The sequence below is a fragment of the Megalops cyprinoides genome, chromosome 4, assembly GCF_013368585.1.
Source record: "Megalops cyprinoides isolate fMegCyp1 chromosome 4, fMegCyp1.pri, whole genome shotgun sequence".
Classification (NCBI taxonomy): Eukaryota; Metazoa; Chordata; class Actinopteri; order Elopiformes; family Megalopidae; genus Megalops; species Megalops cyprinoides.
Genome location: NC_050586.1, coordinates 15,195,459 through 15,218,823, shown reverse-complemented (window position 1 = coordinate 15,218,823; position 23,365 = coordinate 15,195,459). Strand labels below are relative to the sequence as shown.

General features: G+C 42.6%; 1 protein-coding gene across 2 annotated transcripts; it reads left to right on the top strand.

Moving 5' to 3' along the window:
- Positions 1-752: 752 nt before the first annotated feature.
- Positions 753-21,817, top strand: slc4a5a (solute carrier family 4 member 5a). 2 transcript variants are annotated; one of them, XM_036526004.1, is made up of 26 exons: positions 753-819; positions 1,677-1,779; positions 2,203-2,324; positions 6,682-6,811; positions 8,167-8,327; positions 8,801-8,956; positions 9,300-9,389; positions 10,438-10,493; positions 12,386-12,543; positions 12,643-12,730; positions 12,952-13,106; positions 13,244-13,372; positions 13,686-13,860; positions 13,937-14,070; positions 14,516-14,787; positions 15,540-15,577; positions 16,039-16,230; positions 16,874-16,987; positions 17,170-17,331; positions 17,494-17,672; positions 17,829-17,901; positions 18,116-18,184; positions 19,641-19,814; positions 20,124-20,288; positions 21,086-21,138; positions 21,652-21,817. In XM_036526004.1, the coding sequence occupies exons 1-26, from the start codon at positions 753-755 to the stop codon at positions 21,815-21,817; spliced, it is 3,381 nt and encodes a 1,126-aa protein (XP_036381897.1). The 2 variants fall into 2 exon arrangements, with proteins under 2 accessions (XP_036381897.1, XP_036381896.1); XM_036526003.1 differs by having other exon boundaries at positions 1,677-1,806; positions 2,212-2,324; positions 21,083-21,138.
- Positions 21,818-23,365: the final 1,548 nt, after the last annotated feature.

Below are 23,365 nucleotides of genomic sequence, written 5' to 3'. Positions count from 1 at the left end.
TGATTGTGTAATGTCCATAAAGGGCCTGGTTTGGGTAATGTTTAGTGCTGAAGGTTGGGTAAGTGGAGACTAATTGCATGGCTGAGTGTAGCGCTAAGGTCAGAGCAGATTTGATGATGTTTATTTACTTAAACAGTAAATGTGACAATACATAGGCAGATAGACATTGTGTGGTATCCACAATGCAAGTAATGAGTGCATGGGTGTGATGCCACAGAATAAAGTGGGATCATTGCGAAGGATTCTGGGCAATTACCAGCATTCCACTGAATGTGACAGTAAGATAAATGTTAGTTAGGGTGTGTCATTCATCCAAGGCACTCTCCTTTTCTCTTGTAATTATACATCTTTCCATTGAGTCTGCCCCCCTGCCTAATTATTTGGCCATTGATCTGTGGTGGCAGGAGCTCAACATGCAGGTCGATTTGCAGAGCGTACTCTGTTCACATGATTTTTGGCTCGCTGTTACCATGGCTGTGTTGTTATGGCAACTGTTTAAATTATGATCCATGTTACTATTGCATTAATGTCAAACAAAGATGACTCTTGCAGTGCTGCAGTCTGCCACACAGAGTTATGACTCCCTCACGTTAATATTCAAGAGAGATAAGGGCTTACCTGTTCCTGAAGCAGTTCCATGCTGCAGAGTTTCTGTTTCTCTCTACAGTTTCCCTCCACATTCACTGATTGTTTTTTTTTGTCCCCATGCATTCTATTTCTCCCTCCCTCTGTCCATCAAAATGTCTCCCAGGATGGACCATGAGGAGCTGGGAGACAGAGGCGTTGGGAGCGGCCGCCAGCGGTATGAGGAAGAAGAGGGTGAGTCAGAGAGAGGATGCTGTGGGTGTTGGCATTCTGTGTTGGAGGGGTCATGGGTCAGAGCAATAACTATGTTAAGTTTGAGGATATGATGGAGATCATGTTGATAATGTGCAGATAATAGGCTGGTTGATATTGCCTGTTCTTATACAGATAGACATTTGGTTCAGCAGCTATATGAATTTTATCTTACTTTTGAAGAGCATGACTTTAGAAAAAAAAGACGTCCTGGAGCTGAGAGAAAAGGTTACAAGTTATTCTCAGTTGTACTTCTATCAGCAGAAGGTGTCTAATCCATGGAACCAGGCCACAGTATTCCCTGTGGCAAAGAACAAACAGCCTAAAGTAGCCCACACATCCCAGGTCATGAAGTCCTCTGAAACTCCACAGACTCCATAAAACCTTTTTTCCTCCCATTCATTTAGTAACTGGTGTTTTCATTAAACCTTCATAATGATGACTTGGAAACAAAGAACAGACAGATGAGTTTTATGTGCCTGAGATTAAGTTCAAACCAATCACATCATCCTTAAAGAGTAGTTATTCATATAAAAAGGCTGTATCATAATTTAACTGTCACATGTAATCTGCTTCATGGAAGGTGAAATTAAATATAGCATCATCTATAGCAATTGCATAGCTGAGATGTGATGAAGGCAGAATATGCTATATTAGACTCTAGACCTGTTTTTCCCTCTTTCACATACGTAGACTACATTGTGATAGAATATCCCTGAGTCTCCCTCTGTTAGGTAGGTGGACTATTGACTTATGTGTTCCTGTGTTTCTCTTTGTAGTATTTGGTAGACTGTGATAGTCTGTGCCCCTCGCTGTGTGTCCTGTTGTCTCTCTCTTAGACCATAAGTCCATCTACATTGGTGTGCCCGTACCACGGGGCTACAGACGCAAGCGGCGGCACCGACGCTCCATGTCAAGCCGGGACACAGGAAACGGGGATCGGGAGCGGAATAGGGAGAGAGATTGGGAGCGGGATAGGGAGAGAGATCGGGAACGGGATCAGGGATGGGATCATGAACAGGAACGCATCAGGGACAGGGATCGGGACAGAGATCGGGAACAGGATCGGGATCGGGACAGAGATCGGGAACGGGATCGGGAACAGGAACGGGAAAGGGACAGAGATCGGGAACGGGAAAGGGACAGAGATCGGGAACGGGATTGGGACAGAGATCAGGAAAGGGACAGAGATCGGGAACGGGATCGAGAACATAATCGGAACAGAATACGGCAACGGAAGCGGGAGAGGGAACGGCAACGGGATCGGGACAGAGAACGGGAATGGGATCGGGAACAGGAACAAGAACAGGAACGGGAGCGGGATCGAGATCGAGAACGAGAACGAGAACGGGAACAGAATCAGGATCAGGAGAGGCACTATGAGCACCACAGAACACAGGACACAGACGAGCAGGAGAGGTTCCTCTCAGACGATGGAGCATTGAATCCACAGGACCAGAATCTTCCCTCTGACATCAGCCGCACCAGTGAGTCACTCTGTACACCTCACACACAGGGACACACAACACACAAAAATATACTCACACACACAATAATGTCATTAAATTCTGGGAGATATTCTAAGAAAATGAGGATATAAGACATTAGATAATGTGGATGGAGCCATTCAGCCCAACTAACATTTTGCCTGTAGTCTACAGGCTGTCTAGCACTGTAGATAAACAGTACTGTAAAGGTCTCAATTCTAGCTCCCTGAGTGGATGGCGGTTCAACCCTGGGTGCATGGGCCCTGTGAATTCTGTAAACTGATTGGATCTGAATAAACTTCTAAACCTGGTCCAACTGCTTTCTGATATGGACCCTAATCTCCATCTTTATCTAGAATATTTCAGACACTGAATACGTGTTAATGCGTAGCAGTACATTTGTACAATGTAACACTTCCAACTATATAAATACTACTGTCTATGTCGTTACTGATTAAAAGAAATACAACAACACATAATGTTCCACACAGAATTGAGATTACCATAATACTCAATGTCAATATCACTATTATTGATTATGTTGCTGCAGTTTTTGAATTAGCCAGGATGCACACGGCACGTTATCACTTTGAATCAATTGAGAGTCAGACGAGAGACTTGAAGAGGGGAGCAGTAGACGGAGGGAACAGAAGAGCGGGTAGTGGGGGGAGTGTGGATAGCAGTGTGGATGTGGAGAATCAGCGTTTGCTCAGTCAGTCATTGCACTGGGGGGGACCTTGTGTAGTCTGAGTCGGCTCATTTACAAGGATGAGAGCGTATCGGACAGGTGAAGCGTGTAACCAGGGGTATGGGAGGAGAGGACAAAGATGAGTGGGTGCAGGAAAGACAGATGAAGACAAAGACAAAGTTGTAGGAGGGAGAAGGGCAGCAGCAGGGGAGACAGATAAGATTTGAAGAAGAAAAGAAGGAAAACAGAAGAGACTCAACAGGAGAGAGGGATGAAGGTCTGTCTGACAGAGATTATGAGTGACATAAATACTTGTTATCAGTAGTATAATGTGTTCAATTGGATTTATAATTAAGGAAGGAAATTATAGGGAAATTAATCCAATCACCTGTTTTGTGCATGCATCAGCCTTAAAGCACAATTTTGGAAACAACCTCCAGGTTTTGCTTTCCCACACAAAACACACTGAAATATACTGAAACAGGTTGCTCCTTTTAATATAAACTAGGAATTCAATAAGGAAAAAATGACAATTGCACTCAGTGATCATCAATTAAAATTCAAATTGCGAATTTCAAGAGGTAATTGGAAAATTTTGAACAGATAGACATTGTTGGAAGAATGTTGACATTTTGACCAATTTGGGGGCAATATGTATTGATATAGCAAATAACAAAAAGAAATTTACATTAAAAATGATGTTGTTGCATATAAAATGAGTAATGCATTTTCAGTTATGTGAATATTTTAATGAAAATGAGGCACAACCCCACTGTTGGAGGACGTGATGCTGATTTGAGTCAGGCAGAATGAAAACGATATTCGCTTGTCATTCCATTGTTGACAGCCTCGCTGATCTCTCAAGAGATCCCTCACCCCACTCTGTACAGCTTTTACCTGCTCCCCATGTCAATTTTGATTCCAAAGTCATATGTCAATATGTCAATGTCACAAGTCATGATATGTGCACACAGTTGTGTCACATCATGGCAGCGGGGTGTATTGATCAATATGGAGCACCCAAGGCATTTCTGACATGGCAGATCTGAGAGGATGCTGGGTGGTTCAGGCAGCTGCAGTTTGTTGTGGTGCCGGATTGAGGTCAGTGGGAATGCAAACTTGCGCCTTGGATGTTTAAGTGCATGTTAAGAACCTGCTCTTGACAACTGAGGAAGAATAAGTAAGGTATGGCAGATTACCTTCTGCATGAGTTCAGGAATGTGTTTGTGAAGCCAGACAGCTCACGGACTAATTGTTCTAATTGATGCTGAGTGTTCAATGCTTAATGGGCCATTTCCACATGTACCTCTGTGACGAGGTCAATGTGTGTCATGAACCTTTTTCCCCAGACAGGGAAATCTCTCCCTTTCTCTCGGACTGAGTGAGTGACAACAGTGAGTATTTCTGTGTGTCCGCTCTGTTACTGGAGGCCTTCTGGGTTTTAACAGAAGTCTTAGCTTCACTATGGATTACACCAGTTTAACTCCATGCTACTATCAAATATGTCCAAATATATTTATCGACATAAAAAGTGAAGTCAGTAGTCAATAGTGTGCAAAAAGCCATGACACAACAATAGCTGTCATTATGAGACACTAATACTAGATAAATGGATAATTACAGTACAAAATTCAAGCAAGTTAAGAACCACCCTCTTTAATGAGGCTGAAGGAGAAAAGTGTGAAAATTCTGAATAAAATGGATTTGATTTTTATCTTACAGTGAGGACCATGAACATAAATTGTAAGCTTCTGTTTTGAAGTATTCTGTTCAATATTTTTCAGATATTTGTATAGCACCAAACATTTACATGACTTATGCCACAAGATGTCAGACAGCAATATTTACAAATTATGGCAGAAATATAATAAAAATAGTGCTCAGCTGTTTCCAAGGTAACTGACATACTATGCAGTGACACCTCAACAGAGGACATGTGAAATGACAGTTTGCACATGGGAGGCGCAGAGATACTGAATATTTTTGCTTGCCTTTGGTGTTAAGTCTCTCACACAATGAATTCTTGAAGTCCTTGTCCTAGACTCAGCACCCTTTAAGTAACTCAAATTCATTATCACTGCCCTTCTGTATGGGGGAATCATTTACCAATTGACCACCAGGCCCTCTGCAAACAATGTATATAAACAGTCAATAAAATGTAAGGCCTCCATATTCCTGGTGCACATCGATGCAGTAAATCAATGCCGCTGATTGCTCATGCCCTTTTTGATCGGTACAGCAGTCATTTATGGTGGTCTGGGAGTGTTATTAGCCTGGTCTGACACTGTTTCTCATTTAACTTGAATGGATTCACTTACATACTAATGTACTGGAAGTAGTTCTGGATAAGAGCATCTACTAAATGCATGTAATGTAATGTAATGTAATATATCAGACTGCTTTGACTGTCTGAATGGAATCCTACCCTCTTGTGTGTGAGCTCTCGTGTATAAGTCACAGTCATGAACTGTCTCCCACTGTTTCAGACCGAGGGTGAGGCTGAGTGAGTGAGTCAGTGAACTTGTGTATCTGAGGGAGGCTGAGTGCATGAATGAGGTAGAGAGAGAGTGTGTGGGTGTGTTTTGATGTTTTTGATATTTTGATATTTCCTTCATCATAAATCACAGGAGGGTTTGCAATTGAAATGTTAAATTGATATTTTGTAGGGTTTTTTTCCTACACCTGCTAAGATACCTTAGAGAAGATACTAAAATTGATAAGTATTCAGAGCAAAATACAAAGTTATATCTAAAAGTCAGTATGCACACTTTATAACAGCTAAGCACTGCCAGCAATGACAATGTGCCTAGATATGATTTCATTCAGTGACATAATTCAGTAACATTACATTACATTATTGGCATTTAGCAGATGCTGTCATCCAGAGGGACTTACATCAGTTACAGTTTTTTTTTTTTTTAACAATTTCATCCATTTATACAGCTGGATATTTACTGAGGCAATTGTGGGTTAAGTGCCTTGCCCAAGGGTACAGCAGCAGTGCCCCAGTGGGGAATCAAACCAGCAAGCTTTTGGTTATGAGTCCTGCTCCTTATACTGCAAAAAGGGGTAATCTGTGAGGCTACTGTGATTGGCAGAAAATGTTAGGAGGAGTTCTTGTTTTTTGGATTCATGTGTGGTGCCTCTTGTAGCCTGTGGATCGTTACAGTGGGAGAGGGGAACATCCCTCAGGCTTGGAGAATTCTAATGAGGATTGTTTTTCCATCCATTCCCCTACTACAGAGAGTTTAAGCAAGGAGTCATTTGAAGATCGCAACACCTTAGCATAAAGAGAAATTTACATTAAAGATGATACACTGTACTTAAAGAAACACTTTTTATAGATTTATGTCAGCAAATGTTGCCTGCACTGCCAGCTTTTAATCAACTATTATGAGCAGCCATCTAGTCAGCAAAAGCCTTGTTATTCCATTGGACATGACTGGCTGACTTACCAAAAGGCCTGTTGGAGAGTAGTAGGGGCATTAGTCTTGTATTGAGCTTATAGCATCCACTGTATTTAAAAATTGGATGTGGCTATGCTAGTATAGGTTTCATAGAGGTTTCGTAGGCTGTGTATATGACAGATGAAACCTCCTGTGTAAATGTTTATGTGAGTGTGTCAGCTGACTGCATATGCGTCTGTCTGTCTGTCTGTCTGTCTCCTAGTGTCCCCAGCAGCAGAGAGGTTACGCTACATTCTTTGTGACGATGACGACATACCCAACCCTACTCTCTTCACTGAAATGGACACACTGCAGCATGAGGGAGAAGAGCTGGAGTGGAAGGAGTCTGCCAGGTACTGGCACCTACACACACATATACATACACACACACACACACACACACACACACACACACACACACATACACATAAGCACACACACACATACACTCACAGTGATTTGGGGTTAATGCAGTATAGTGATATAAGTCTGCATTAGTTTGGGATTTTACAGGGAGCGCAAATGTGCCTTAAGAGGTGTCTTATTAGCAATGCATTAATGTTTTTGCATGCTGGAGGAATGCCAGCATCACTCAGACAATGATGGGTGTTTGTAAGAGATGATGCTTTAATTAGAGAGCCATTACTGGGGGATCCTTAGTGTCTCAGTCTCCAATGTCCATGCTGAATGCAGACTGAGGCCTATGGATTGCATTTTATACTGGCGATGTCATCTGCTGACAATCACTGGGAGTGTATAGCAGCGAGACAAACTGGTTTCAGTTCACTGGGGATAGGGGTGGTTTCATCAGCCAAGGTTTCTGCATCTCATACCCCTCAGGTGCCAGCAAATTGCTTGAATTACATCAGTGGAGTGGCACCTTCCCTCCTATTGGTGCCACTTCACTGTGCTGCTTCACTGTGCTGCTGCAATGTGACTTCAATGGGAAACATGGCCATAGCTGTGTACAAGTGTACTGGAGGATTGCATCTGTCTCACTTTTGTTGTTTTTGCATCAGCGGTTGTCGTGGTGAGACAAGCACATCTCAGTGTGCTCACTAATGTGATTCCAAAACAGGCCTGCATAAAGGGGAAAAGCATACCGAAAAAGAGCTGTGGCATGCTGGAGGAATGCCAGGACTCACTCAGACTGCTGCACCGTGCCCTCACTCTCAGACCCACTCAATACATCTCACCTCGGGCATGCACGCATGCACACACACACATACACACACACGTGCACACACACACACACACACACACACACACACACATACACACACACACACACACGCACACACACACACACACTATACTCACATAAATGCAGGGTTCTGAATGCCTGTGGTCTGGACTGGTCAGAGAGTGGTGTACTAAATCCCAGTATCCAACAGTCCTTTGAACAATGAAATGTTTCCATGATATTGAATAATATGCCTCTGCTTTTATCAACATTCCTGCGAAAAGCATTGCTTTCATACATCATGCATAGTACTGACAAACTAATTAAGCCTGATACTCAACAGCTGTATAGGAAACAAATATTTCAGCATACCTAAACAACACACACATACCTTCAATCATAAATGCCCCAGACAACTGAGGAAACACGATACAGCTTAAAGCAACCAAAATTGTTGTGTTAATGTTGTCTTCCCCCCTCCCCAATGCCGAATTTCATTTTGTGACTCCCTGCCCCTTCCTCTAGGTGGGTCAAGTTTGAGGAGAAGGTGGAGGAAGGCGGGGAGAGGTGGAGCAAGCCCCACGTGTCCACTCTGTCCCTGCACAGCCTGTTCGAGCTGCGCACCTGTCTGCAGACCGGCACTGTGCTGCTGGACCTGGAGGGCTACTCCCTGTCCCAGATCGTGGGTGAGTCACATGACATCTGTTTCATGACGCTGGAAAGGACTACAGCCAGGACTGTGTCATCTCCCTCATGTTAAGATAAGGAATGGGGAAGAGCGTTGTGTTCCTTGATAATATCTGTGCTGTTATGACCATGCCACCGTAGCAGCAGTTGGCACTGATCAAGAGTGTGAAGGTGCAGAGAAAAGAGGCAGGAGGGGACACTTGTTTATAACTCAGTGCCCTGTCTCAACTAAAGTCAAGTCAAGTCAAGAGAGCTTTATTGTCAGTCCATCCATATACAAGTATACAGTAGGGTTGAAATTACATTTCCCTGGGACCCATGGTGTGAAAGACAACAGACTACATAACATACAAAGCATAAAATCAATAAATAACAAGACAATAGGTACAATAAACACAACAAGACAATAAACAGACAGTGTTTACAGTGGCAGGCAGAAGTGTGCAATTGTGGCAATTGTCTGCGCCCCCAGATGATATCATCGAGCAGCAGGTAGAGCAGGGCCTGATTGTGCCTGAGCTGAGAGAGAAGATCGCCTACGTTCTCCTAAGAAAACACCGGCATCAGACCAAGAAGCCCATCCACCGCTCCCTGGCTGACATAGGGAAGTCCTCCTCTGCCAGTGAGTGTCTGCCTCTTCCTCCATATGTGTCGTCAACATGCCACTGGGTGGAAACGATCATAAACTGCATATAACATTCATATACTGAATTATTTCTATAACTAATTCTGACAGGACAGTAATTACAGGTACAGTTTTAGAGGCGATAATTCAGTCCTTTTGTCTCAGTTGTTATATTCAGTTACCAGTATGGACACTGCGGGAAGCAGACAGCGCCTTACAGTCGGCCCAGTTAACAGTCATTTTAATGACATCAGACACATCATGACACTAATCTTCTCCCATACGCTCTTTTTGCAGACTTTTGCTAACGTTTGCTCATGTTTTGCCCTCCCTTTCCCTTTCTCAGACCGCAGTCCGAGCTGTAGCCCCAGTGGAGGTTACCATCGCTCCACAGAGGACCTGCGCATGAAGCAGGCAGGCAGCTATGGCCGTTTGCGTAAGTCTGCATCTCTCTCTTTCTCCCTCCCTCTTCTCTCTTTCCGTGTCTGTCTGTCTCTGTATCCCTCAAACACACGTGCAGATGTCGCTGAGGACCAGAAACTGTTCAAGGTCACAAATGCGTATAATGATTTCTAGATTTCTGGACCAATTCTGTATGGATTTTAATTAAATGACATAAACATTACCCTCACAGTTCCCCAGAACTGTGTCAGCTTCATATTAAAAGGTCAAACAATAATGCCACAGTGATTTAATTATCGTTATTCACCTCTAACTTTCTTATTCCCTGTGCATTTCTGACAGCTTGTGCATACTTACTTGTTTTTGCAAAAACAAAATTCTATTCTTTTTATTAATTCTGCTTCAGGTAATTTCCATGTATGTCTATTATATATTCTTACTTCTTTTCTCAAGTTGTCGATTATCTCAAAATTTTTTAAAACTTCGGGAAGCCTACTTGTTTACTATTATATACTACTATATTCCGTATAGAAGTAATACAGCAATAATGTCATGTTTTCACTGAGATAGCCTGCACACGTTTGCCTGTGTGCATGTGTGTGAGCTATATCTATTGTTTATGATCACAATATTCTTTTTGAAATACAGAAATGCACCACAGCACTTAGGATACAGTGAGAAAGAAACCCCCAGAGCAAAAGACCATCTGTGCATAATTTTAATTCAGGACATGAAAGCTTAAGATAATTTGTTCAAACATCATAGTACTATGTACACCTCTCCCTTTGGCAGGATCCCCACTCTCTGATTGTATTGGTGCATTACGCATAGCTGGGGTCATTTTGATTATGCGCTGTGCACTTGTGTGTATTGCTATTTATAATAAATTCAAATTCATATTGGTAGATTTCCTACGGGAAATTTTTAAATGGCTTGAGAGATGCATATTGAGCTAGAGGAAAATTAGTCCAAGCCCATAGTCCATACCATAGCGCATGAGGGCACACATCACATTTGCTTGAGATTAAAATCCTATGGAATGTGGTCCACTGATTAGAGTTGTGTGCTGTGTTGCATTTCAGGTCACGCCCAAAGCCGCAGTATGAATGACATTGCCGACACACCCAGCACAGACCAGGTAACCTAACACTGCTTCCTCCCCCTGTCATGTGTGGCTCTTTTCTGTGACTCAAATCTATTTTATCAAGATGCCTGGGGCAGTACGTTGAGGGGAAGGGTATCAGCACGGTCAGCCACAATTCGGTATGGTACAACAGATTGTCTGGTAGCTTCAGGGTGTACCTTTGAAACTCTCAGTCTCTGTAGGAAAGAAAGCCTGATTGTATGTAGGTGAGGCAAAGTAAATTGACTTTAAATGAATATGGCGTGAATTTTGATCGCCGCTCTAAGCAGTTGTCATTTACATGCTGCCGGGGAGAGTTTTAGTGTACACAAAGAGCAGTGGAACAGAAAGTGGAATGAGCATGGTCATTTTTGTGCCGGTATTTGGAGAGCTACTGCTGCAATTAGCAGCTATAACGGTTGATGTATTGTAATGCCCATTGGTTTCTCCTTGGTCCAACTAATACTTACTACAATACTGTCTTAGTGCTAGTGCTACAAAATACATAAAGGGATAACAAAAAGACAAATGAAAAATGAATGTTTTCCACTTACATTATGTTTCCCATTGCTTTTCCTATTGTTACCAGGTTTAAAAGTTTGATTACTTTGGTAATCAATCTTTTGTTTTAGTGATGAATTAAGAGTGGTAATTACTACAACACTGCCTTGGTTATCCAAGCATGCAGATTGTGTGTCTGTATTTATGTGTGTGTGTGTGTGTGTGTGTGTGTGTGTGTGTATGTCAACATGTGTGTGGGCACAGGTATTCAGCTTTATTGAGAATAATTAGTTGTCTACTGGGTCCTAGAACAAGTAATTGAAAAACTAATTGAGCTTAATTCATACAGCTGCTCCAGATCTGTTGACAGAGTAGGTACAAAATATGTGAAATAAACATCTTTATCTTTGTCTTAGCCCAAGCACACCTCAAAGAGATTATTTCTTTTGTAAAGAATTAAAAGCAGATCGAATGTGAGTTTTAAATACAGATTAGCATTTCCTGCTGAACTTAATCAAAATTTTTTGTGAGCTCAGCTGGAACAAAAATGATCTTACACAGTGGGTGTCCAGTACCATGTTAGTGAAAGGCTGCCATACAATGTCTGTCCTAACCCAAGCTTCCAACAAGTAGAATACAACAATTCGATGATCAGATAATGGCTGATAAAGTTTTAATGAGTTATTTGTCTCCAACCACCATTGCTTTGAGCTGAGCACAGTGGGTGTATTGAGATTCGGTCAATTCCATTTGAAAGCACTGATATAAAACATATTTGTAGTCTCTCAGCATTGAGTGTGTGTAGACATTGCCTATTGTATATGGCTGTGACCTCACTTACCAGCCTGCATTTGCAAATATAATACGGCTGTCTGTGAGAGCCAGACCTAACATACACCTGTTTAGGGAGGTTAATGGCTGTGAGAGTCACACTGGAGTGAAGGCATATCAAACAAGTATATTCTAACAAATAGGTAAATCATACTCTGGGTCAGTAAAACAGTTGCTGTTTTCAGAATGTAATCATTCACCTGAAGGTTGAGAACACAATGTAACCTCCATTGTGCCAAAAACTCACTCTGCAATTTGAAAATTCAGTTTACTGAAATGACTTTGCGGCCTTTTCTGCTAAAAAACTCAATACACAGTTATTCATTGTGATCATCTATTGAATAGGTAACCACTTTGCTTTTTTGAACATCATTTGAATTGTCAGTCAACAGCAGCCTTGGCTATTATTATGATTCCTTTAAGCCTACGTCAATTTTCCTTCAGATACTTTGTAGCACTTGAACCTTCAGAGGCTGAAGGATGAAGTATCACCACTGCATACATATGTCCTATTTTTTTCTTTGTTACTTATTATTCATGACCTGCTCCAATTTCTCTCTCCTTCCTTTTGCCAGTTAAAAAACAAGTTCATGAAGAAGATTCCTCGTGATGCGGAGGCATCCAATGTGCTGGTGGGGGAGGTGGACTTCCTGGACAAGCCCTTTGTGGCCTTTGTGCGACTGGCCCAGGCCACCACACTGGGGGGGTTGACTGAGGTCCCTGTGCCAACCAGGTAGCTGTCTTTGTTTGCATGCCCTATCATGAGACTGTGTTAATGCCCATGTGATAGACTGAATACTGCTGAAACTGAAAACTTTCCTTCTCCAAACAGGTTTTTATTTTTGCTGTTGGGCCCCCCTGGTAAAGCTAAGTCTTACAACGAGATTGGCCGGGCCATTGCCACGCTCATGGTGGATGATGTAAGTGTCTGTCTGTTGTCTTTCCCTGCGGATAGACAACTGACCATACCTGCCATCCAGCACACTGGAAGGTTATAAACATAGTGCTTAAAATGCTGCAATTATTTACCATGTAGAGTCTCTTTGAACAGTCCTCTCGTCTCTATTTGTCCCCACCCTGGTCTTCCTCTCCGTCTCTCTCTCCATGCTTTTTTTTCCTCTCTCTCTCTCTCTGACTCCAGCTCTTCAGTGATGTAGCGTACAAGGCTCGGGACCGGGAGGACTTGATTGCCGGAATCGATGAGTTTCTGGATGAGGTGATAGTGCTGCCACCAGGGGAGTGGGATCCTAAAATCCGAATTGAGCCCCCCAAAAAAGTCCCCTCTGCAGATAAGAGGTATGACTGCCAGCACAGGGCACACATGAGGAAAACACTCACCATAAGCTTATGGCCTGGATAAAACAGCTGGGTTACTCTAAAATATAAGACATGGTTTATTATAGGCGCATATTGGTGTTCATCTCTCTGTACAGGAAGTCGGTCTTCTCTTTGAACGAGCTGGGGCAGATGAATGGGGCAGCAGGAGGAGGTGGGCCTGCAGCTGAGGATGAAGAGATGCCTGTGATGCATGAAATGGGAGAGGAGCTGGCATTCACTGGAAGGTTGAAAATGAATGTAAAATTATATGTGATAAAGTGATGGTGAAGATTGAATTCTAAGATATCTAAGGTCTGCTGCATTGCATTCTTTTCAGTTCTCTCACTAATGTGTTTTTAATACCTATTATTGTTTGAGGATATTGTATTAATGCCAATTTTGGAAAAATAGACACTTAAGTTTAACACATACCCAACAGCAATGAGCTCATTTTTTTACAGACCCTGATCAATTACAGCAGTTCTTAGGCCTCACCTCTTGGGTCACCCTTGATTTAAAACTTTCCCATAATGCATTGAGATGAACTGTTCGCTGCAGATTCTGTGGTGGACTGATCCTGGACATCAAGCGGAAGCTACCCTGGCTGGCGAGCGACTTCTATGAGGGCCTTCACATCCAGTCCATATCTGCAGTGCTCTTCATCTACCTGGGCTGCATCACCAATGCTATTACGTTTGGGGGGCTTCTGGGAGACGCCACTGAAAACTACCAGGTAAATCCCGCCCCCTCACCGTCCACCTTAAATGGCATGTATAACAACGGCTCAGCTTCCCCTGTCTCTTTCCCAGGGTGTTATAGAGAGTTTCCTGGGCACATCCATTGCGGGGACAGTGTACTGCTTGCTGGGCGGCCAGCCACTCATCATCCTCAGCTCCACGGGACCCATTCTCATCTTTGAGAAGCTGCTCTTCGATTTCAGCAAGTGAGCATCACATATGCAGATAGATGGGGAGGTTCAAGGGGCAGGAGTAGCCAAAGTAGGTATAGACAGAAACACAGATGTTTTCTCACATGGGCCTTAGAAGGATAGACACTTCAAGGGTTGCTTTAGTTTCACTGCAAAAGGAGGACCAGTCATCAGTGACGAGCCTAGATGAGCTGGATTAGCCTAGTTGGGCTGACATGCTTAGCAGGGCTTCATGAGTTTTTTTTTAGCAGATGAGCCTAAATAAGCTGATTACCCTGATCCAATCATTAAACTTCTTGTGTTCATTAAAAAAAAAACTTCTCATTCTATAATGGCTTTATCAAGCATTATTAATTTAATTAATCCATCAAGCATTATTAATTTAATTAATTTATCCATTGATGTCCCTGTCTCTTTCCACATATCTCTTTCTGTGTGTCATGGTGTCCTCCCTCCCCAGGAACAATGGCATTGATTACATGGAGCTGCGCCTCTGGATTGGGCTGCACTCCTGTCTCCAGTGCTTGCTTCTGGTTGCCACGGATGCCAGCTACATCATCAAGTACATCACGCGGTTCACAGAGGAGGGCTTCTCCAGCCTCATCTCCTTCATCTTCATCTCTGACGCCATCAAGAAAATGGTGGGCTCCTTCAATTACTACCCCGTCAACACCGACTTCGTACCTGACTATGTCACGGTTTACAAGTGTGAGTGCCTTGCTCCCGACCCAGGTGAGTCAGTCCGAAACACAGCAGCGTGACACAGTGTGTTTCGAGGTTCCAGAGGTGGGGATTAGGAGAATTTGAGAGTGAGAGTAATTGAAGCTGGGGGTGATGGGCAAGTCCAGAGCTTGATTAGAGTACTTGGGTATTAGGGAACTGGGTTGGGGTAAATGCTTTACACAGGATAGGGCTGGGTTATTATGGGGTCACTTGTGTATGTAACTCAAATAATTTCCATACCAACCAGGATTATTCCAATGCCATTCCAGAGTATCTGAAAACAATCAATATATATTATGAATATCTGACCCAAGATATGGTAGCTGTACCATACTGTACAGCCTAGTTAATATTAATTTACAGGATATGCATGTTTTGACAACATGTGAGTATTACATTGTATCTAAACATTTAACTGTTCTAACTGAATTGCATCATTTGTTTTTACTGCAAACGCAAAATTTTGCTGCTGTCTGATCTGAGTGAGTATTGCTTTTTATTTGTGCACCTGAAAATTAACATTGTATGTTTTGTGCTCAGGGTATTTCATGCATTTCCTGTAGTAGAGTTTGAATTCAAATTTTAGGATAAAATTCTGTTTTACACTCTTCTCCTCTTCTTTCTTCATGACCTTCCCTCTCTACTCCCTGCCTTTATTTTACCTTTCAACTGATTTCCCTTCCTGCTGTTTTCTTTCCTTCCTTCCCTCTCCCGTCTTTTCTGTATTTGTACAGTGGATTCCATCATCTTCAATGTTTCAGCTCCGGTAGCTCCAGACAACAGCACTAATCTTTCTGTAGTAAGTAGAGGTTTGTGCCTGGCTATGTGCCAGGCTATGTGGCTATGTGCCTGTCTGGTCACCTCTCTCTCTCTCAACTGATCTATGATCAGTTGAATGGTGGGCTGTCACACTCTCCATTGCTGATATCTATCTGGACAACTGATGATACCTCTGCCCACAGCAAACACAATGGGTACATGTGTGCTTCAATAAAAGGGAAACAGGTAATGAGTGTTAGGTCTGTGATTTCAAAATGAGGCATTATGGTGGAGGTTGATCTCTCATTCTGAGCTATGCTGTTGGCTCCTCGTTCTCTTTTTTCTGGTGTTTTTTTTCTCTCTCTCTCCCACTCTCTCCATTTGTCTGTCTTCTGAAGCCTTCCCTCACCTCCATCTTTGCCGTTTCTCTTTCCGCAACATCTCTTTTTCTCCATACGCTCCTCAAAAACTCTCCACGCTATGCTCACTTTCTCTCACCAGTTCAATGTCACAGCCCTGGACTGGAGCCAGCTCAGTAAACAAGACTGCCTGAGGTATGGTGGCTCCCTCGTGGGCCAGTCCTGCAACTTTGTCCCAGACCTGGCACTCATGTCCTTGATCCTCTTCTTCGGCACCTACTCCATGACTGTCTCACTCAAGAAGTTCAAGTTCAGCCGATATTTCCCCACCAAGGTGAGATCAACGGAAGAGATAGGTGTGCTGGTGGGTTGACAAATCTAGCAATTTTGTGGCAGGCAACAGACCAAGAGAAAAAAATACTTGAGACCAGTGGTGAGCACCTGCCTCGTATGTCCCAGATAGGGGTCTAAAACAAAAGATCTAACAAAAAAGCATTTTTGGTTGCACATACAGTAAAGATGGTTTATGTTAACTCAGTTCTAATGAGATAAGTGTTGTCACCCAATTTCTTATCTGTCTTTCACCACCCCCCTGTGTCCACCCCCTCTAATGCTGCACATTAATCTGTGTCTTTTCCAACAAATTTCAAGCTTTGTCTTTTGTGTACTGGGCTTGTCCCAGGACACCCCAAAACTGCATTTACCCACAGAAATGAAGATTTTGCCCTCTCTGCCCTCATTTTTTTTCTATTAGATTTTAGCCAGGAGAATTGTAATTATACAGAACTGAAACCATAAATCTACACTTCTGTAATTTACTTAAAATATTGAATATGTGTATATAAATTTTAAAGCTATGTTATAATATATTACCTTTATTCCACATTTTCTTGTTTTTTCTTGGTTTTGGTCTAATTCTCTGTTCCCTGTATTTTTGACTGTCCCTGCAAATCTGCATATGTTTTTTGTGTGTCCAGCTACGAAAACTCATCAGCGACTTCTCCATCTTCGTGTCTATCTTGATGTTTGTGGGTCTTGACATGATAATTGGACTCAAAACCCCAAAACTCATTGTGCCAACACAGTTTACGGTATGTCTGTGTTTTTGCTCTGGCCTGATTAAGTGTCTGCTCGTGCATGAGTCCCTGTCAGTGCTGCTAAATACATACCTGTTTGTCTCTGTCTGTCTGAGCATAAATATGCAAGTGTGTTTCTGTGTTTCCATCATCCTCGTGACACTATACTGTTCCACTTCCCAACATTGCCCCTGCAGCCAACACGTTCTGACCGGGGCTGGGCGGTGGCACCATTTGGGAAGAATCCTTGGTGGATATACCTCGCCAGCTTCATTCCTGCCCTCCTCGTCACCATCCTCATCTTTATGGACCAGCAGATCACCGCTGTCATTGTCAATCGCAAGGAGAACAAACTCAAGGTGCCTGGAGCTGCTCTTATCAGCAGTGGTTATAACAGTGATTCTACTGTTGCAGAGTCATAGCCATTAATGTTTTGCATAAGGCCCCCAATGCAATGTCATCCCCCCCCCCCCCCCCCCCCCCCCCCCCGGTATGCTACAGTGGCTGTTTCTCTGTATCAGAAAGGGTGTGGCTACCACCTTGACCTGTTCTGGGTGGGGATCCTGATGGCCATCTGCTCCTTCATGGGGTTACCCTGGTATGTGGCAGCTACTGTCATCTCCATTGCACACATAGACTCTCTCAAGATGGAAAGTGAGTCGAGCGCGCCCGGAGAGCAGCCACAGTTCCTGGGAGTGCGGTGAGAGAGGGCAAAGATGGGGAAGGGGCGGGGGTGAATGAACATGGAGTGTAAAAAGGGAGAGGTGTTTACAAAATAGACTGAAGGTGTGGTGTTCTCTTCTCACTCTCTCTCTCTCTGCAATGCTGCATGTGTGTCTCTGTGTATAATATACAGGGAGCAGAGAGTGACAGGGATCATAGTGTTTCTACTAACTGGACTCTCCATCTTCCTTGCTCCCATATTGCAGGTGAGACACTGAGAAACTGACAGAAATAATGTAACAACACCACAAAGTGGATAATACTAAAAATAGGCATTATATAATTATAGTAATTATAGATTACATTTTTTGCAGCTATGTTGTTGTGGTAATGGTTGTTTGTAACAGCATGTGTTTGTAAGGTTATGTGTTGAGGCTGAAATGAAAGCTCACTGGCGTTTCACTCATCTTACTCCCACAGTTTATCCCCATGCCGGTTCTGTATGGGGTATTCCTCTACATGGGTGTGGCCTCCCTTAGTGGCATTCAGGTACATGTTATATTGCTTGCTGGACAGGGCAGGGTAGTTGGTGTCTGTGGGAATGAGCGCATGGAGATTTACAGATGTCTTTATGGCTCAGGTTCCAAATCAGAAAGCGTTCTTTAGCATTATTGCTAAGAGGCAACCAAGCTATTAAAATATAAGCTAGCATCCATATCGTCTAGTAAGAGTAATGCAGGAGCTACACATATTGTTCCTCCCTCTAGTGAATGTTGCCACATGATTACCTATGGCTGGTTCTTCAGTGATACTGAAATGGTAACAAAACTTACCAAACAATGTATCAGTGACATTCAGTTTTGTTTTGCCTTGCCTATGGCTGGATGCACTAGCTCATTACTAGATTCCACTGTGGTAATAGAAGTCATTCATAACAAATATTCATGGATAGGTGAGGGGTGAGGAAACAATCAGAGTGAATGGAGAACAGCATTGCTTTGCTAGATATCCTGATTATAGACTCATGAGGTTCATGAAGTTTCTTTGTAATTGTTATTGGAGAGAAAGTGTTACCAATGTACCGTATCAACAGGCTGCTGTGGCCACTGGCTGAGCAGCAGAAGGACACTGGAAATACACCGCAGAGTGAAGGCATCATAATAGGCTGTGAGAATGGCTTTGAGCGAGGATTATACGCGGGGGACTACTTTCAGCTCAGACAGCAAAAACAACAGCTCTGGGTCCCTTATCTGATCTCTGATAGGGTCCACTGAAAGAACATAGCGGTTCCAGGGCTGATCCCTGGTCATGGCGATAGTCACAAAACATTTAGAGGAAGCACATCCAGCCAGAGAGACAGCCAGCGTCAGCTCCCTACAACAGATGTCTGCGGCTGAGCCGCATGGAGAGCGGAGGGGCATCGGAGGCCTGTTCACTAGCAAACCTCCATTCGATTAACGAGATTGCAGATGAGATTAAGAACAGATTAATGAGATCGAATGAGGTTTAGAAGTGCAATGCCCTCGATCAACATAAGGTGTCTGACTGGTAAAATTCAGAAGTTATTTAAGATAAGGTTAAAGGTAGACCAGAATAATTTACTCATTTTCATAAAACACATCACTTGCATCTACATTTAGATATTTGACAGACGCTCTTACCCAGAATGGTTAAAAAAGTACATATAATAAGGCCACTTAAAGAACAGAACATAGACAGGCCACATTTGAACTTGTCAGTCTGTCACACAGCACTATAAGGACTAGTGCCATCTTGAATACAGAATAGCTGCTGCATGAGACAGGTATTCCGCTAGACAGCTGGATACTCTACAGGGAGTACAATCTTGTCTTGGCGAAGATTCAGTTTCAGACTTGCCCAAGGCAACCAACCATCACCTTAAAAAAAAAAAACTCAAACACTGGCTGTGAAAAGGATGACACAAACGTAAAGGTATATGTTTCAGTCTGCATACCTGTCTGTGTTCCTGTATCTGTTTCTGCAGTTTTGGGACAGGATTAAGTTGTACATGATGCCGTCCAAGCACCAGCCGGATTACTCCTACTTACGTCACGTGCCCTTGCGGCGGGTCCACCTCTTCACCCTTGTGCAGATTGTCTGTCTGGCAGTGCTCTGGATCCTTAAGTCAACTGTGGCTGCCATCATCTTCCCTATCATGGTAGGAGATTTTGGCCTAGGTCTCAGGAAGTAGCCAGCTTGTGGTGGTTCTCTTCAAAGCTTCAAGAATTCACTTCTCCTCTCTGTTTCAAAGGGGTTGTGCTCTCTTCCAATGCAGACCAGTATTGAGGGTTTTTAATATAAAGCTTGTAGATATATTCATTCATCTTGTAGGTAGAAATGTACCAACATTATATCTAATATGTAATGAATTACATTTGTTTGTGCTCCATCAGGGAGATAGATGGCACATGTAATTCCCTACCTGTATTTGCTGCCTTCTGCATCTCTCTCTCTCCCTCCCTCTCAGATTCTGGGACTGATAGTAGTGCGGAAGATGCTGGACATGGTGTTTTCCCAACATGACCTAGCCTGGCTGGACGACATCCTGCCTGAGAAGGACAAAAAGAAAGACGACGAAAAGAAGAAAAAGGAGAAGAAAAAGCCCAGAGCTGAAGAGGACAGTGACAATGAAGTGAGAGATAACAGAGCACGAGCACTTACATCATCAGAAGAACGCTATGCTCATGCACGGAGAACAGTCTCAGTTTCTCTTAGGCAGTTTGAATGTACCTTTATTTCCTACAGTCTCTTTCTAAACTTGTCAATCCTCTAACATGTCTATAGGTTCAGTGTGTTTTATTCCACAGGCTGAGAGGTTCAATTCTGCAGGTCCCTCTGTGCACATTGATCTGAGCTTACATTTAAAGTGAAGTTTCCTATGGGGCATATTAGCCACTCTAGCAAAACAGACATTATCCATGGCCCTGGGCTTACCCCTGAGCTCTGAGCTTCCAACCATGAGTATTTCCTCCTCAAAGACAGAGACATTCCCAACACAGCTATACACTCTCTTAACCCACATTGAACATTAAAGGTACACCATGGAGACAGCAAGATATGGACATATATATGTATGTGTCACACAGGGGAGCAATACAGCCTTTTTTCATACATTTTTACATTTATTATTGTACTTTGTGGTAAGATTTGCATGTTACATATTGTAAGGTAGGATGGAGCAAAGCTTATTTATGAATGCTTCTGCTGCCCCCAGCTGGAGTGTAACACACTGTACTTCATTTTATTTTATTTATCTTGTGTTTTTCTCTCCTCACCCATCTATGACATCTTTTTACCACTCTCCTTCCATACATTCTACATTTTTTCCATCCTTCACTCCTGCCACTATTCTCCATCATTCTTCTCCATCTTGCCTCCCCCTCTTACATTCTTCTCCTTGTTTTTCTTTGCTGTGTGTGTGCGCAGGAGAGGTACCACCCCTACTCCAACTGCTCTCCCAGTGAGTCAGACCTGGACAGAAGGTACTGCGTGCTACATTGTGTGTGCCTTGAAATCACAGGATCGATGCACTAACATGGCTGCACACTGTTAACTACTGTCGCTTACACACGTGTACATAGACATATACATACACACACACACACACACACACAGACAAACACATGCACATGTGCACTTAATTTCAGTATTTTTTATTTGGATCCTGAAATGTGCATTCTTTTGTTTGACTGTTTTGTTTTGTTGTTCTGCTGTACCTCATGTATACTGGAGTAAAAAAAGATTGATTGTATTTGCCAACGTATGCAAATAATTTGAGTATTAAGAATGAATGAAGGAATTATTCTACTAAAGTTTAAAGTAAAGAGATTTTGATTACATTGTTGTAGGAATGTGTGTGAATGCTATTGCACATGTGAGGTTATTAAAAGCCTACAAATAAGTCCCATTAATTTAGTTAGTCTCCAGTTAGAATTTTCCTATATTCTGTTTCTGTGTCTTCTATACATCTCTAATCAGATCTTGCTGTTCCCCAGTATCACTCTGCACCTTAAGATCTCCTGCCCTGCGTCTCCAGCCATGGCCCTGACCCGAGGAATGTCCTGCCCTGTGCCCCAGGTCAAGATTGAGATGGAGTCTGATTACGATGACACCGATACTGACCACCGCCACCGGGACATGAGCAGTGAGACCACTCTCTAGGGGCAACAACAGAGCACTGATAGTCTCACCTGACACAGACACTGTAGATACTGACAGAGCACTGACACACTAAGATACCTATCTTGGGATCTTAAGGGCAGAAAAACAGCATGGTCTGTGGTACTGTGACAGACCACATCCTCAGTAGTACTTGACAAGCTGCACAAAATATACTACTTGCACACACACAGACTGATCCTGCCTAGATTATCAGTGATTCACACAGACTGATACACTGTTTAGATATGAATTGTTTTTGCTCATTAGTTTCAATAACTTGCTCTGTCTCCTGCTTTAAAATCAGTAGGGTCATTATGAATTCATATTCATAATACACAAAAACATGTAAACTATTATACAACAGAGCACAGATAAGGAGATGAGAAAGGGGAGGGTCTACTTCACTCTGTATGTATTTGCATAGAAAATTTGTGTATATCTATATTTATAAATGTGGCACATTGGCTAATTTTGCACGGTTCTTTCCAAGGCTGTTTGTGAGTACCGCATTAACATGTAAGTGTTGATTATAAGGTCCAGTCACATGAGGAACTCAGGAATTCCAGGAATTACTGCAAAAGAGCCTTTTTGTCCATTTTTTCCTCTGAATGGCTACCTCCTTCCTCTGTTGAATGTATGTGTGTGTGTGTGTGTGTGTGTGTGTGTGTGTGTGTTACCCATCTTCTGTCAAGGCTTCCTTCTCTTCTCCAGCAGACTCTCTACTCTTGCTACATTCCACACTGACACCTGTGTTGTTCAGCACAAGGGAGAAATATAACCAATGGAATCTTAAAGGACAAAGGACAAAAAGTCTGGTTTTTCATTTTGCAGTACTTGTCAAAACACAATTAATATACAGTACTAACATTTTTATTCTATGTTTTTTGCCTACATACATCTTGTGTGTGAATGTGTGTGGAATTACTGTGTTTGACTGGGCTACCGGGATGTACTGCACTAGGAGACAGCTGGGGTGATTGGCTGGAATATTATAGCTCGCTGGCACTTAAGACAAGTTGTGCTATTGTTTGTGACAGGACATACAACCATTGCTTTCTTCTACTTTTACTGCAATGTGCAGTTTAGGGGAATAATAACAGTCAGTCATCCAGAGCTTCCTTTTAGCGCGTCCCTAAAACTGTATTTGTAAATAAACTTAAAGAAATTAAAATGCCAAATTATTATATGACATTTATGCTGGATTTGTAACAATTCTTCTGTTCTTTGACTTCCTTCAGAGTATGTTCCATTTAGGCTAGTCATTTTTGCAAAAATAGAGAAATGCACAGCCTAGTCTAATTACTCTCTAAGAAATGTAAACCAGAGGCAAAATGATAACATTTTACTTCAATTAAATACAGTAGCTTTACAAGTGTTTTGTCATGAATCCAGACAATTGAATGTTCTGGATGAAATATCTCATTTCCAATTCAATTTACACATATTGCTGTTACATTTTCATTGGTGCCACAATGCAGTTAGAAGCACTTTAATCAGTTCACTAAGGTTATTAGTCTGGGAAAGCTATTACTTTCTGACATGGTATGC

What these genes read in the sequence shown, in the direction of transcription:
- slc4a5a (XM_036526003.1), top strand. Translation starts at nt 753, where the DNA reads ATGGACCATGAGGAGCTGGGAGACAGAGGCGTTGGGAGCGGCCGCCAG. An exon ending in CCACGCTCATGGTGGATGAT is followed by an intron (nt 12,731 to 12,951) that starts GTAAGTGTCTGT and finishes CTCTGACTCCAG; the next exon opens with CTCTTCAGTGATGTAGCGTA. An exon ending in ACGCCACTGAAAACTACCAG is followed by an intron (nt 13,861 to 13,936) that starts GTAAATCCCGCC and finishes TCTCTTTCCCAG; the next exon opens with GGTGTTATAGAGAGTTTCCT.